The 12,955-nt window shown below is 54.5% G+C and overlaps 1 protein-coding gene across 3 annotated transcripts; it reads left to right on the top strand.

Annotated features, from left to right (window-relative positions):
* The first annotated feature begins 563 nt into the window (after positions 1 to 563).
* On the top strand, positions 564 to 12,909 carry RHOG (ras homolog family member G). 3 transcript variants are annotated; one of them, XM_046638456.1, is made up of 3 exons: positions 564 to 913; positions 2,132 to 2,177; positions 11,667 to 12,909. In XM_046638456.1, the coding sequence occupies exon 3, from the start codon at positions 11,735 to 11,737 to the stop codon at positions 12,308 to 12,310; it is 576 nt and encodes a 191-aa protein (XP_046494412.1). In that variant the 5' UTR covers positions 564 to 913; positions 2,132 to 2,177; positions 11,667 to 11,734; the 3' UTR covers positions 12,311 to 12,909. The 3 variants fall into 3 exon arrangements, with proteins under 3 accessions (XP_046494412.1, XP_046494413.1, XP_046494414.1); XM_046638457.1 differs by lacking the exon at positions 2,132 to 2,177; XM_046638458.1 differs by lacking the exons at positions 564 to 913; positions 2,132 to 2,177 and adding an exon at positions 11,279 to 11,299.
* Positions 12,910 to 12,955: the final 46 nt, after the last annotated feature.

Genomic DNA, 12,955 nt, shown 5'->3' on the forward strand with positions numbered 1-12,955 from the left:
TATTTCACGTCAGAGCTCCAGGCGCAAGGCCTGGGAGCAGAAGCACCAGAGGGCGCCCACGAGTCCGCCCACCCGCCGGTCCCCAGGGCTCGGGGAGGATCTCAGGCCTGGGTGCGGCCCTTCAGTCCCAAGCAGTTGCGCGCCCCGGCGAGAAGACAAGGCGAGGGGAGCCCCATGTCCTCCGTCCGCCCCGCCCCCTCCCCAGAGCCCAGGCGCGCGGAGCCGCCGGGTGCGGAACGACGACACGACATCCTGTTTTTGGGGCCCGCGGCTCCGCCTGCGCCTCTGCTGATCTCGTCTTCCCCTGGGTGCTGACGCCAGCTCCCCTTCCCCCAGTCTCCGCACCCTCCCAGGGGTCTGGGGCCTTCCCACTGCTGAATCACCACCACCCCGTACTCCCCCGGGGCTCGGGGCAGGGGTGGGGACTGCCCCAGCCTGACCCATTCTGGCCAGCCCCCAGCCTTGGCCATCGCACCATCCCTGGGCTTGACTGAAGGCACCAGGCCTAGGGGCGCCAGTTCTCAGCATCTTCCCGCGGGGATTCGTGGGGGCGAGATACGGGGAGGGGTACAAAAGCCTAGCGCCTAAGCTAGGGCCTCTACTGGGGTGGGGGTGGCCGGGAGGACGAGACGAGGACCGACCTTGGGAGGCCTGACCTTAAGGGTCTCAGAGGCAGGGGGCTGGGTTTGGGGAGCCCAGGACTGAGTGGTGGGCGAGCCTGGTGGGAGGAGACCCGGGCGGGGGGACCGGCCTGCGGACTTCCTGGTCGGGCCCCGCCCCGGCCCGCCCCCGCGCCCCGCCCCGGCCGCCGGCCCGCCCCCCCCACTTCCTCCGGCCTCCCGCTCTCACTTCCTTCTCGAGCCCCGAGCCGCTGCCGCCGCCCCCAGCTCCCCCGCGGCGGGGAGGGCACCAGGTGAGGCCCGGCGCGGGCGAACGGGCTGGGGGTCCGCGGGAGGGGAGCCCCGCCGGTCCGGGACTGGAAGCGGGCGCGGGCCCGGGAAGTTTGCTGGCGGGAGGCCGCGGGCGGGAGCTTCTCTGCTCCCTCCAAGTTGGGCGGGCGCGGCCGGCCGGGCGGGGCGGGGACCCGGCCACTGCGAGCGGGGCGGCTCGGTGAGGGTGCGTTCCTGTACCCAGGGCGGCTGTACCGGCTCCCGGGAGCCGCAAGGGACCCCTGAGATCGGAGGGTCTCCCACTCCGAGCGAAAAGCCTCTGAAGTGGAAGAGCTCAGAGCTGGGAGATGGGACTCAGAGGTGGGGTGCCCTCGGAAGTTGTGGGGGGGCATACCGAAGTGTGTGGGGGGGACGGGGCCTCTGGTGGAGAAGGCGCCCCCCTGCTCCGGCAGTTGTGACACTTGTGGGGCTGAGAGGGGGGCGGCGTCTGTAGCCTCTGAAGCCTAGACTGCAGATAAAGCTCCCTCCCTGGAAGATCGATGCCAGTCCCGACCCGCGCGAGCAGGCTGCAGCCGAGGGTCCTCTGCGCTGCGGAGGAGGGCGGGGAGTCCCGCCGACCCCAGTCCTTCTCTCTGTATATCTGTTTTTCTGAGGCCCAACCTCTCCATCCCTGGAACCAAACAACAGGTATTTAGTGAGCAAACATCCGCTGTGCCTAACCGACCGGTGCCTGGCCTTGCTCTTTTGGGGGTAAACTGAGGAAGGAAAGGGCCCGGTCTTGTCCTGTGACTGGAAGAAGAAGGACTCTTATTCAGAGGTACTGTTAGTCCCTGACAAGATGGCATCGCTGAGAACAGGACTACTTTCAGGAGATGGAGAGCGGCCGGGCCCTGGTCTTGGGAAATGATTGGAAGCCATCTCCTAGTCTTTTACACCCTAACCCTACGCCACCCCTCTTAGTCCCTGAATTCTATACATTCTCATTCTGTCTGCCTCCATTCCTTCAAACTCTATCCACAAACCCTCCATCACCCTCTTTCTTACATCTTCTTCAGTTTTTTTTATCCCAAACACAGTCATGCCTAGGCCCTGACCTCTCACTTACCCTGCCGCTCTGGCCATCTCTGTGTCCCCTCAGCTGCCCTCCTCCCTTCCTTGCCCAGCTTCTGGCTCCCGCACACGTATCCACCCTCCTGCTTCTTCCGTCTCCCCTCATTCCTCTCTGTCTCCTTCTCTTTCAGCCACTTATCTCCAGCTTTGGGGTCAGGATCTGCTGTAGAAGACTTGGTGAGTTTGAGAGCCTTTTCAAACGTCCCTAGCCAGGAGAGACAGGCTGCAACTTCCCAGTGATAGAGATGATTAAAGGGCTGGAAAACCTCTCTATATGTGTATGCCCATGCAAGTGTCTGTGTCTACATCTTTATCTCTTGGAGACAAAATAACTGCCCTCAGCCTTGAGAGGGCCCAGAGCAGGGGAAGCTAGCAGAATGAAGGGAACCTGCAGTGGGTGAGCTTGTGGTTAGGCAGGAGGAAGCAGTCTGTAGCAGTCAGGGTAGAGTGACATAAGAATAAGACTGGTGAGAGAGGCCATGGGAAACCAAAATCACCCAGACGCTGGGGTGCTTGATCAAGAGACCAGGCCTGGAGCCCGGCGGACAGCCTGAAGGTCCCTGACTCCAGTGCTTACTGGTTCCAGCAATGCCTGGTGGGAAGAATGGGACCAGGTCAGTTCGATGTGATGGAAGAAAAGGCAGGGAGCAAAGGCAGGATTCTGGAGGGAAGACTATAGCTGGTCAAACTTCAGTCTTAACTGTTTTAGTTCCAATTCAGGAAAAGAAGAGGGGTGGGAGGCAAAGCTGTCTTCCCCCTCTTCCTGCTGCCTTCCAGGGACTGCCCAGACTGGGTACCCACGTGTCGTGGGCTGCATTATGGCCTTGGTGACCAGGAAGCCCTCTGGAGTCTGCTGACCCCTCTGCCTCAGGCATCCTTAATATTCCCCCTCGCACCTAGGACCCTACTCCCTCTCTTACAAGAATTTCTCCTCAGTCTAACTGCAGCCCAGACTATCTCTGTGAGCTCTTGTTGTCCCTATTCTAGAGCGTCTTCAAGCCTTTCGGATGCATGCTGAGAGGTCCTGCTTCTCTCTACCTAGAAAAAAGAGAAGTGGAGGGGAGCAAGTGCTACTTTTTTTGGGATTCCCAAGCACAGCTAGATTTAAGGGCTATCCACGATCCCCATTCTGTCCTCTTCCCTTCTCATAGTTGTCCCGCTCCCACGAATTGTCCCTTCTTCCAGTCCTGTCCTGGACCCACCTGTCTCTCCTACTCTTGTTTCTGGCAGGTGTAGGGGGCTGGGTCCCAGGAGGAAATCCCAGGGACCTGCAAAAAATCCCAGCTCCGGGAAGGATGTGCATGCAGGGCACATTCCCAGCATCCCAGCTCAGTAAAAAACCACCCAAGAGTACTGGCTCCCTGCCTGCCAAACCAGTACTTATTTTAGGATTCCGTATAACTGAGCAATCCATAGGGCTCTGAGGATGAAGATAGGATGGATGAGACGAGTTCTCCCAGGCAAGATCTGGCCCCACTGGAGGTTTGAGCTAATTGCAAGTCATTGCTGGAAAAATATGACTAGGGTGGGAGGGATCTAAATGGGAAAATATCATGGGGGGTTGTGGGGGTGGGGGGGGCATGCAACCTAGGAGGCTGCCTGTTGAGCTCTTGACTAAAGAAATATGGTCAAGGTCATGATATGAAAAGTGGCTGATATGAGATTGTCACAGATCCTGGCTGGGAATCTAGGATGTGGAGAGTTGTTTCTGGATGTTACGTCAGATGAGGTGGCTGGTGTGAACTTTTAGGGGGTCACAAGCAGGAAGATACGAGAGGTCGTGGTTATAGTGAGACAGTTGAAAAGATATTAGAATGGTGGTAGCTGAGGAACTGGAAAGGAAATAGGGGCCTGGGCCCAGACTGAAGACCCCTACCTCCATACACAGTGTAGACCCATTAATGGTGAGGCTTGTAGAGGTCTATGAGGAGGGAAACCAAAGACAAAGCCTGGGCCACCTCCCTAGAACAGATTGGTTTTCCTGTCCAGGGTCCAGCTTCCTCTTTTGTCCTCATCTCATGGGGGGAGGGCATCTCCCCAGGAGATAGAGGCTAGAGGAGGAGCTCCTCAGCTGCGGCAGGCCCAGCCTGGCTGGCTGTCCAGTAATGGCAGTTCTAAATCATGGACCCCGCAGTATGGGTTAAGCACGAGAGCCTGAGAACTTAGAAGCAAAAAGGGCTCAGATGTCAACCTGACCCCTTTGACCCATTTCCTGAAGGGTTGAACCATGGTAAGGTCATCCTGAATGAAGTCATAAAAATAATGGGTCCATTCCTAGGCCAGAGTGTAACAATCCTCACTTTCTCTTCTTTGTGGAAGGCTGGAGGTTAGGAAACCCAGGTCCTTGTCCTGGATTTGCTCCCAACTCCCTGTATAACCCCGGTCAACTTGGTGTCAGCTTGACTCGGCTTCAGCATTAGGAGTTGCCTGTCAATACCCTCACAGAACACAGAGAAGACTGAGAGCTCTGACTCTCTTTCCGCCAAGAGGCTCCTCGTGGCAGTGCCCCAACTCTGGGCCCTCCTGTTTCAGGCCAGCCTTGATCCGACAAGTATCACAGTAGTCTCTAAGTATCTGTCCAGGGATGGGAACTGTGGCCCCTTTCCCCAAAGCACAAAGATTATTACAGGTTGAGAGATAAGAGGGCAGAGAGTGTTAGGGATTTTGCAAGATGGGGGAGCACCCTGTGCCCTGCTCCAGCTCTGCCCCACTGACAGTGGAAAATAAATGCCGGAGTTTCCTCCCTCATGTTTTTTTCCCTTGTGGAAACCCCCTCAGGCCTGGGGCGGGGCTGAAGGGCCAGGGCGCCCCTGGGTCTCTCTGAGGGTATTTTCAGGTTGGGGAGGCAGGACTGGGAGGATGGCACTTCTGTACAGCCTCGTGTGAAATGAGCAAAGGCAAAGGAAGTGCCACTTCACAGGCCTTTCATGGGGCCCTGGGACTGCGAGCTGCTGCTAGGCGGGAGGAAGCAAGTGTTCAGCCTTCCTCTGTGCTGCCTGGTGGGGGAGGGGGCAGCCTCCTTAGCTCCCCCAGCCAGAGCTGCCCTTGGTGGAGCCCCCGTGGTGCTGGGATGGTGAGAGGAGAAGAAGGGAACTGGGTCTTCGTGAAAGGGGCCCAGCCCCCCACAGCCTTCCCAGCTGCAACTGTCTTGTTTCCTCCTCCTCTCCAGCCCCTAGTGGGTAGAGTCAACTCTCTCTCTGGCTCTTATCCTACCTGCTGCAGTGTAGGATCCTTTGCAGCGGCTGAACTGGGGAGAATGGGAAGAGCTGTAGAGTTCCCCAGCATGGATTTTTTTTTAAGGCTGGGAACTAGGCTCTCTTGGGTTTTGTCCCTGCAGATGGGGAAAAGGGGAAGAAAGAGAGAGACTCAGCCCTTGGCCTGGTCCCAGCCCCACACTGACCTCATGTCTCCCCCAGCTTCCTCCTCCCAACCCAGCTGCAGCCAGCTGCAGCCCCTTTGAGCCTCTACACATCACCTCTCCTCCTCCCCTCCCTTCAAAACAAGCAAACAAACAGACTTGCAGAGCTGCTAAAGCCCTTTCACCTCATCCTTCAACAAGGGTCTTCAAATGTTCCAGTCCTTTGCCTTATCAGGACCACTTTTCCTACCCATCTTCCTCATCACCTCTGGGCTAGCTATGCCTGCTTCACCCCTCACCCTTCCAGTTAAGGACAGGGCTATCTAGCCTGTGTTACCCTAACTTGTGCCCCTTGGGGAGGAGGAAGTTGGTTGCCCTCGTCTTGTGTCTCCTGGGCATAGAGGCTCTTCCTTGTTCCCAGAGTCAAAGTCTGTGAATTGACGGGGGAGGAGATGTGCGTCAGTCTGCAGCTCTTGCTCAGTCCTGTGCTGGGCTTCTGGAAGTAAGCAGAAGGACAGACTTCCCTCCTCATGAGGCATCTAATTAGTTCAGCACAATGAACAGAACAGACAGTGCTAGGGAAGGCAGGGCAGGAGAATGGGTTTCTGTGGTGTCCTGGAGAAGGTGGGAAACAGATCTGGGCCCTGAAGGACCTGAAGTGGCCAGCAGAATTCCAGGAAGAGGAACTCTCACGTGCAAAGACATGAAGGACAACTGAGTTCATTCAGCAGCCTAGGGTAGACAGGTCAGCCAGGACCTTGCCCTCTTGGCCCTGTCAGCCTAGTGACAAGAGATAAGATTCAGATCAACCTCCAAGTGTGCAAAATGGAATGTGTCTCAGAGAGAAAAAGGGACCAGAACTTGGATGGAATAAGTCACCTGTGACTTGGGTGATTTGCCAAAACTTTCCTGGAGGAGCTGGTGGTGGTGCTTGGCTCTGGAGGACCAAGGATGGGGGGGGTCCCTTGAGGCAGTTGGAGCCTTGTGAGCTGTTGAGTGGGGGTTAGAGGATGGAAGAGGGGAAGAAATGCTGGATTCCATGGGGACAGTGAATGTTGCTGCTTGGTGTGTTTTAGGGAAGGGAATGTGGAGGCTGCTTGTAGAGGATCAGGGTGATATGGCCAGAGCACAGGATCGGGAGTTTCAGAGTGGGCTGCAGAAGGGGAGCCCCCTGTCATGGAGGCAGGTTAGAAGGCTGTAGTCAGTTCCCATTGCCTCCACACTCCCCATCTCTGAGGGCCTGTTCCTCCCCTCCCCCACTCCCAGTTGGGACACTTCCCCTGCCATAACGGCCACAGAGATCTGGCAATCAAGCAATCCACTGCTTCCTTTCCCTCCCCCATTCTGGGTCTTCTTGGGCCACACCCCAAGAACAGGCCCCACTGGGTATAAGTTGGGCTCCAGGGACCACGTGCAGAGAGGGTTACCCCCCATGAGCTGTGCTCCAATGGGCTGTGCTCCCTGCCAGAGCCGGGCAAGCTGGCACTAGGAAGAGAGATTTTTGCCTATCCCAGTTAAAGCTTTCGGCTGCCATTGCTGTCCAGAGAGATTCAGCATTGCAGTGTTGGCTGCAAGGGTGTTAGTCTACTTCTGGGCTTTTGAGGCATCTGTCCAGATCTCAGTAACAGGGGCAGAAGTAAGCAGATCAGAAGACAGTGTTTGCACACTCCTATGTGCCCAGTCCTGGACTCAGCTTTTCTATGGGGGAGTCAAGAGCAGCTCAAACTCCAGTGTTGGGGGGCATCCACAAGCTGGGAAACTTATGTATGACTATTGGAGAAGGAGAATCACACGGAACCAAAGAAGGGGCGGCCATGCTATGGAAGTTCAAAGAAAGGGGAATTCAGTGGCCTCTTGGGACTGTGAGACTTAAGCTAGGCCTTGAGGAGTCAGGAAGATAGGAGAGGGGAAAGGGAATGGCAGCAGGCGGAAGAACAAGAGTAAAAGTTCAGAAGCAAGAATGATCCTGTCTTGTTTACAGAGGACAATGAAGACCCCTCTGGAGCAGGGAGCTGGGAACTCACATTTGCAAAGTCCACGTATACTGCGTATTATCACATTTAATCCTTATAACAACCTTGTAAGCTTGGTACTATTACTTAAGTCATAAGTGGCAGAACTAGGGTTTAAACCCAGGTTTATCTGACTCCAAAACCCCTACCAAATTATGAAGAACTCTGAACATCAAGATGAGGGACCAGGCATGATCTGAATCAAGTTAGGAATAAAAAGCCAGAACAAGTCATTGTATTTGGTAAATATATACAGATCTGCAGACATTAATTTATTTACTAAACAAAAGTTCTTTAAAAAGAAAAGTCAGGGCCGGCCCGGTAGCATAGTGGTTAAGTTCACATGCTCCACTTCGGCAGCCCAGGATTCACAGGTTCGGATCCCAGGCGTGGACCTACACACCACTCATCAAGCCATGCTGTGGTGGTGTCCCACAAACAAAATGGAGGAAGATTGGCACAGATGTTAGCTCAGCGAGAATCTTCCTTAAGCAAAAAGAGGAACATCAGCAATGAATGTTAGCTCAGGGCCAATCTTCCTCACACACACACACGAAAAAGTCACTGAATGAATAAGTCATAATTGATCCCCAACCCCAGGTAGGCCATTCGCCTTGTTTGGCCCCCTGCAGCATTGACTGTCTCTTCTTCCTGTGTGGCACAGGTTAGACACTACCTTTGAGGATGTGCCCTCCTTAAATGAGCTGTGGGAACTTATGTGACCCAGTTGAGGCCATAGGATTTCAGAGAAAAGAGTTGTCCTGGGAGGGAGGATAACGGTCTGAACTAGAGCTGAAGAGAGAGAATTGGGCTGAAGCCACTACTCAGACACCTGCACGCTTAGTGCTTCCTGCCTCTTGGGATGAAAGGTTTTGCTCTTGTCACCTCCTATGTGCACAGCACTTCCCAATTCACAAAGCACATTCATTCCTGTGCTTGGGATCCTCGCTGCTGCCCTTTAAGGTAGGGAGGGCAAGTATTATCACTCGTACAGAGGAAGAAACTGAGGCTCCAGGAAGAGAAGTGTCTCACTAGCTGAAGGTTACAAGGTCAGCTGGTAAGGGGTAACTTGGAGGCTATGCCACACATTGAGGAAAACACAGGACTTTGAATTGCAAAACTGGGGTTTGTGGCCTGACTCCCATACTAACTAGCTGTGTGACTTTGGGTTACTTTAACTGCTCTGAGTTTGTTTCCTCAGCAGTAAACAGGAATAGTATCACTAGGTTGTTATAAGAATCAAATAACCTAATACCATGTGATCGATAAAGTGTTGTACCTTGTGAAGGCTTATTATCCAGGGGCAAGGTCAGCAGGTGAACCCAAGAGGTCAGATTCAGGGATCTGGTGCTCTTGGCCCTATGCCACACTGCCTCTGCCCTGCTTGTTTCTGGACACCACCTCACTCATGATCCTTTTCCGGTGTCAGTGCCTGTTCCCTTACCAGCCCGGACGGAAGCCACCCTCTCCCTCCCTGCTCCTTTGAGGGCTGATTTACTGATTGCTCGTTGATAACCCCTCCCTAGAGAGCTGCCTGGAGCCGCTGTACTTCCAGTCGCTTGGGCCTTGTGACTGCTGGCCAGAGTTCCCTCCTCGCCTTACTGCCTGGGCCAGCCCAGTGCTGCACTCGTGGAGGACGAGTTCCCACTCCCCTGCTCTGTGTGGAATTGAAGATTTACAGGCCTAACTGTTCTGCTCTCGAAATACCGGGGCCTCCCAGATAATCCAGTGGATATAAGTAATGGCACTAACTCCCCCAAGATGCTGTCTCCTTTCCCCAGGGAAGGAGCCACAGAATTCTGAGAAGATGAATGTGCCCTAAATTGCCCCCATGTGCCCCGGCCTTATGCATCTGCTGACTGACTCAGCCTTCCCACCTCACCCCCACCCTATGCTCCTGGGGGCCTTTCTTACCCCTATCAGCCTATCCCCTGCTCCCAGGGCTCTTAATGTCTCATTTCATCCACCTAGTGCCCTTATCTCAGGCATTTTTCTCTCCATTTCATGGATTGGGAAACTGAGGCCCAGAGAGGGTAAATGCCTCATGCATTTACCTCATGCTTGGTTGCAGTGAGTCAGCAGCCGAGAGAGCTGGGGCTAGGTTAGGTCTAGAGCTTAGGTTAGGTCTCTTGATTTCCAGTCTGAAGTTCCCTCCACTGCCCTAGAGGGTCCTTATGTCCTCCCCAGACCCATTCCCCAGGCTCTCTATCCTCTTTACTGAGGTTGAACACACACACTTATTCATGCAAATAAGATGGAAATATTTTTAATATGAACCAGAGAAGGCAACCTCATAGGGTGAAACTGTTTCCTTCTCAGCTGGTCCCAGGGAAAGCTGGGGCCAGGGAGGGAGGTGAACCCAAGCCCTGGATCCTGTGCAGATCCCACACCACCAAAGTGCCTTTTCTACTTCCCACCAGGTGATTCCCCCCAACTTTGATTTTTGAGGCTTTTGAACCCACAAATGAGAGGTCAGGCTCGGGGTAAGAGGTTCTCAGCCCAGGGTGCAGCCTTGCAGTATATAAAGTAAAATGGAGAAAACAGGCCAGTGGTGGTGGTGCTAGGGTAGAGCAAGGGATACTTAGAGATCTGGATGTGTCTAAAACAGGGATGTTGCCTCCCAGGGAGCAGGGACCTGGTTGTGGGTGGGAGAGAGTCAGGGAAAGGAAGTCACATACTGGCCAGCAAAATGTCCCCCATAGCTGAGAGGAAGTAGCCAATGAGAGGAGGACCTTTGCCACAGCAGTATAAATAATCACAGGGTTTCCGGAAGCTCTGTTCTGTTCCAGAACTCAGAAGAGCACTTCTTTACCCCGAGGACCTGTGAGCTGCAGAAGGGACCAGGATAATGGCTGGAGCTGGGACTCCCCTCGTACTCACCCCACTAGTAATTACAGCAGCCCGTTCATTGGGCACTTCCTGTGTGCCACGCCTCATGGCAAACACTTCCTGTACATTAGCTCATTTCATACTCTGAGCAATTCTGACACAGTCAGCAAGATGATCCCATGGTACAGATGAGAAAATTGAGGCTCAGGAAACTTAAATATGTTGCCCAAGATCATACATGACTAGTTGGTGAAGCTGTGACTAGCATCCCTGGCCAGTCTGACTACAGCATGTGTTCTCAGCAACTGTGCTTTAAGGGCACTGTGTTCTCTATCCAAGAGTCTGGAAGCCCCTGAAATTCTTCAGGGGCATATACCATAGTCTCAGGAAAGGGACCATTAAGAGGAGAATCAAGTTTTTGTCTTACTCTTCTGTTCATCCCTCTTGGCTGGGCTTGGAGGATCTAACTCACCCCACCAAGGGCTTTGAGGGAAGATGCTGACATCTGAGAGCCACAGCCTCTGCCCACTTCATCAGTACATACTCAGATTCTAGGTCAAATCTCAGCCCTGGCTCCTCCATTATTCCCCTGTACTGAGTTGTCAGCCTGGGTATGTGTGGCTAGATAGGGTTTATTTTGCTTGCAGGAATGATGGGGTGAGCTCTCCCTCCTTTTCCCTAAGGCACCCTGGACTGAGACAGGGCAGCCGTCAAGAGAATTGTGCTCCTTGCTCAGCAGGTTTCTCAGGGCACCTTTTGGTTTAGACTCAGTAGCCAAGATGTCAGGTTTGGAGGTGAAACATCTGTGCACTGGCCTGGGTGGGTCCTGAGTTGGGAGAGGTTCCACCCAGGGCTGCATCTGAGTGACCCGGGACAGCTGCCATGTGCCAGAAACTCTCTCCAGTCTCCTCAGGGGGAGGTGACCATATGTGTTAGAGGATCTGGTAGATCCCTACGCTTGTGCACCCTCCATTTGTGTCTGTATGGCCTGGAGAAGAAATGAAAGTAGCTAATACTTCGTGAATGCTTATTATGACCAGACACTGTTCTAAATGCTTTACAGGTATTAACTTATATAATCCTCACAACAACCAAATGAGGTAGGTATTATTTTGTCCTCATTTTACAGATAATAAAACTGAGGCATAGAGCGGTTAAGTAATTTGTTCAGGGTCACACTGCTAGGAAATAGCAGAATCAGGATTTGACCTTAGTTGGTCTGGCACCAGAAGTTACGTGCTTCACATAACGTAGTACACATTATAGTGCCAGCCTCGTTAGATCTGAGCATCTTTGCTTGGTCTCGCTCTCTCTCATTGTGTATCTGTCTCCCTGAGGACTGATGGAATTGCAGGATGGTGTCAGGTTAAGAAAACAGGAGCTGGTTTCCCTCAGTAGGCCCCCATCCTTTCTTCCCCATGGGTAGAGGCCTCCCTAACCACAAGTGTCCCTCTCATCTTTCCATAGGTCACTGCATCCAGAGGGGCCCGGAACAGGGAGGAGGCATTGCCTCCACTGCAGCAGCTGCACCCACGATGCAGAGCATCAAGTGTGTGGTGGTGGGCGATGGGGCTGTGGGCAAGACGTGCCTGCTCATCTGCTACACGACTAATGCCTTCCCCAAGGAATACATCCCCACAGTGTTCGACAATTACAGCGCCCAGAGTGCAGTGGACGGGCGCACAGTGAACCTGAACCTGTGGGACACAGCGGGCCAGGAGGAGTACGACCGCCTCCGCACACTCTCCTACCCTCAGACCAACGTCTTTGTCATCTGTTTCTCCATTGCCAGTCCGCCCTCCTATGAGAATGTGCGGCACAAGTGGCATCCAGAGGTATGCCACCACTGCCCCGACGTTCCCATCCTCCTGGTGGGCACCAAGAAGGACCTGAGAGCCCAGCCTGACACCCTCCGGCGCCTCAAGGAGCAGGGCCAGGCACCCATTACACCGCAGCAGGGCCAGGCACTGGCCAAGCAGATCCATGCTGTGCGCTACCTCGAGTGCTCGGCTCTGCAGCAGGACGGCGTCAAAGAAGTGTTTGCTGAGGCCGTCCGGGCCGTGCTCAACCCTACGCCAGTCAAGCGTGGGCGGTCCTGTGTCCTCTTGTGACCCTGGCACTCAGCTTGGAGGCTGCCCCTGCCCCCCCACCAGTTGTGCCTTGGCGCCTTGTCTGCCCCCAGCTGTGCCTTAAGGACTAATTCTGGCACCCCTTGCCAGGGGGCTCTCTGAATGCCTTTTTCTCTGAATGCCTATTCCTCCTTAAGGAGGCCCACAGGGAAAGGGGCTTTGGGTCCTGCCCCACTCTGCTTGGGAAACCCAGGTATTTTCGAGAGCTCACCCAGGCCAAGGTTGGACCCCTCCCCAAGATGCCAACCCAGTGCCCCCTCCCCATTTCCCCCTACTGACCAGTTGATCCAGCTTTCCACACAAATGTTGCTGCCTATTGTGGTGCCTTCTCTCAGGTTAGGAGCTCTCAGCCGTCCCTAACCTCTCCCTTGCTGCTCTTCAAATTGCTCCCCCCTCCATGCTCTCTCCCTTCCCCAAAGAAGGAGCCACAGAATCCTGAGAAGAATGAATGTGCCCTAACCTACCCCCATGTGCCCAGGCCTTATGCATCCGCTGACTGACTCAGCCCCTAACCCCCAACTCAGGCTCCTGGGGGCCTTTCCTACCCCCATCAGCATCAATAAAACCTCCTGTCTCCAGTGGCCCCGGCTCCTCCCTGTGTGCTGGGCATTGGGGGTTGGGCAGGGG

This window comes from Equus quagga, chromosome 14 (assembly GCF_021613505.1).
Source record: "Equus quagga isolate Etosha38 chromosome 14, UCLA_HA_Equagga_1.0, whole genome shotgun sequence".
Taxonomy (NCBI): Eukaryota; Metazoa; Chordata; class Mammalia; order Perissodactyla; family Equidae; genus Equus; species Equus quagga.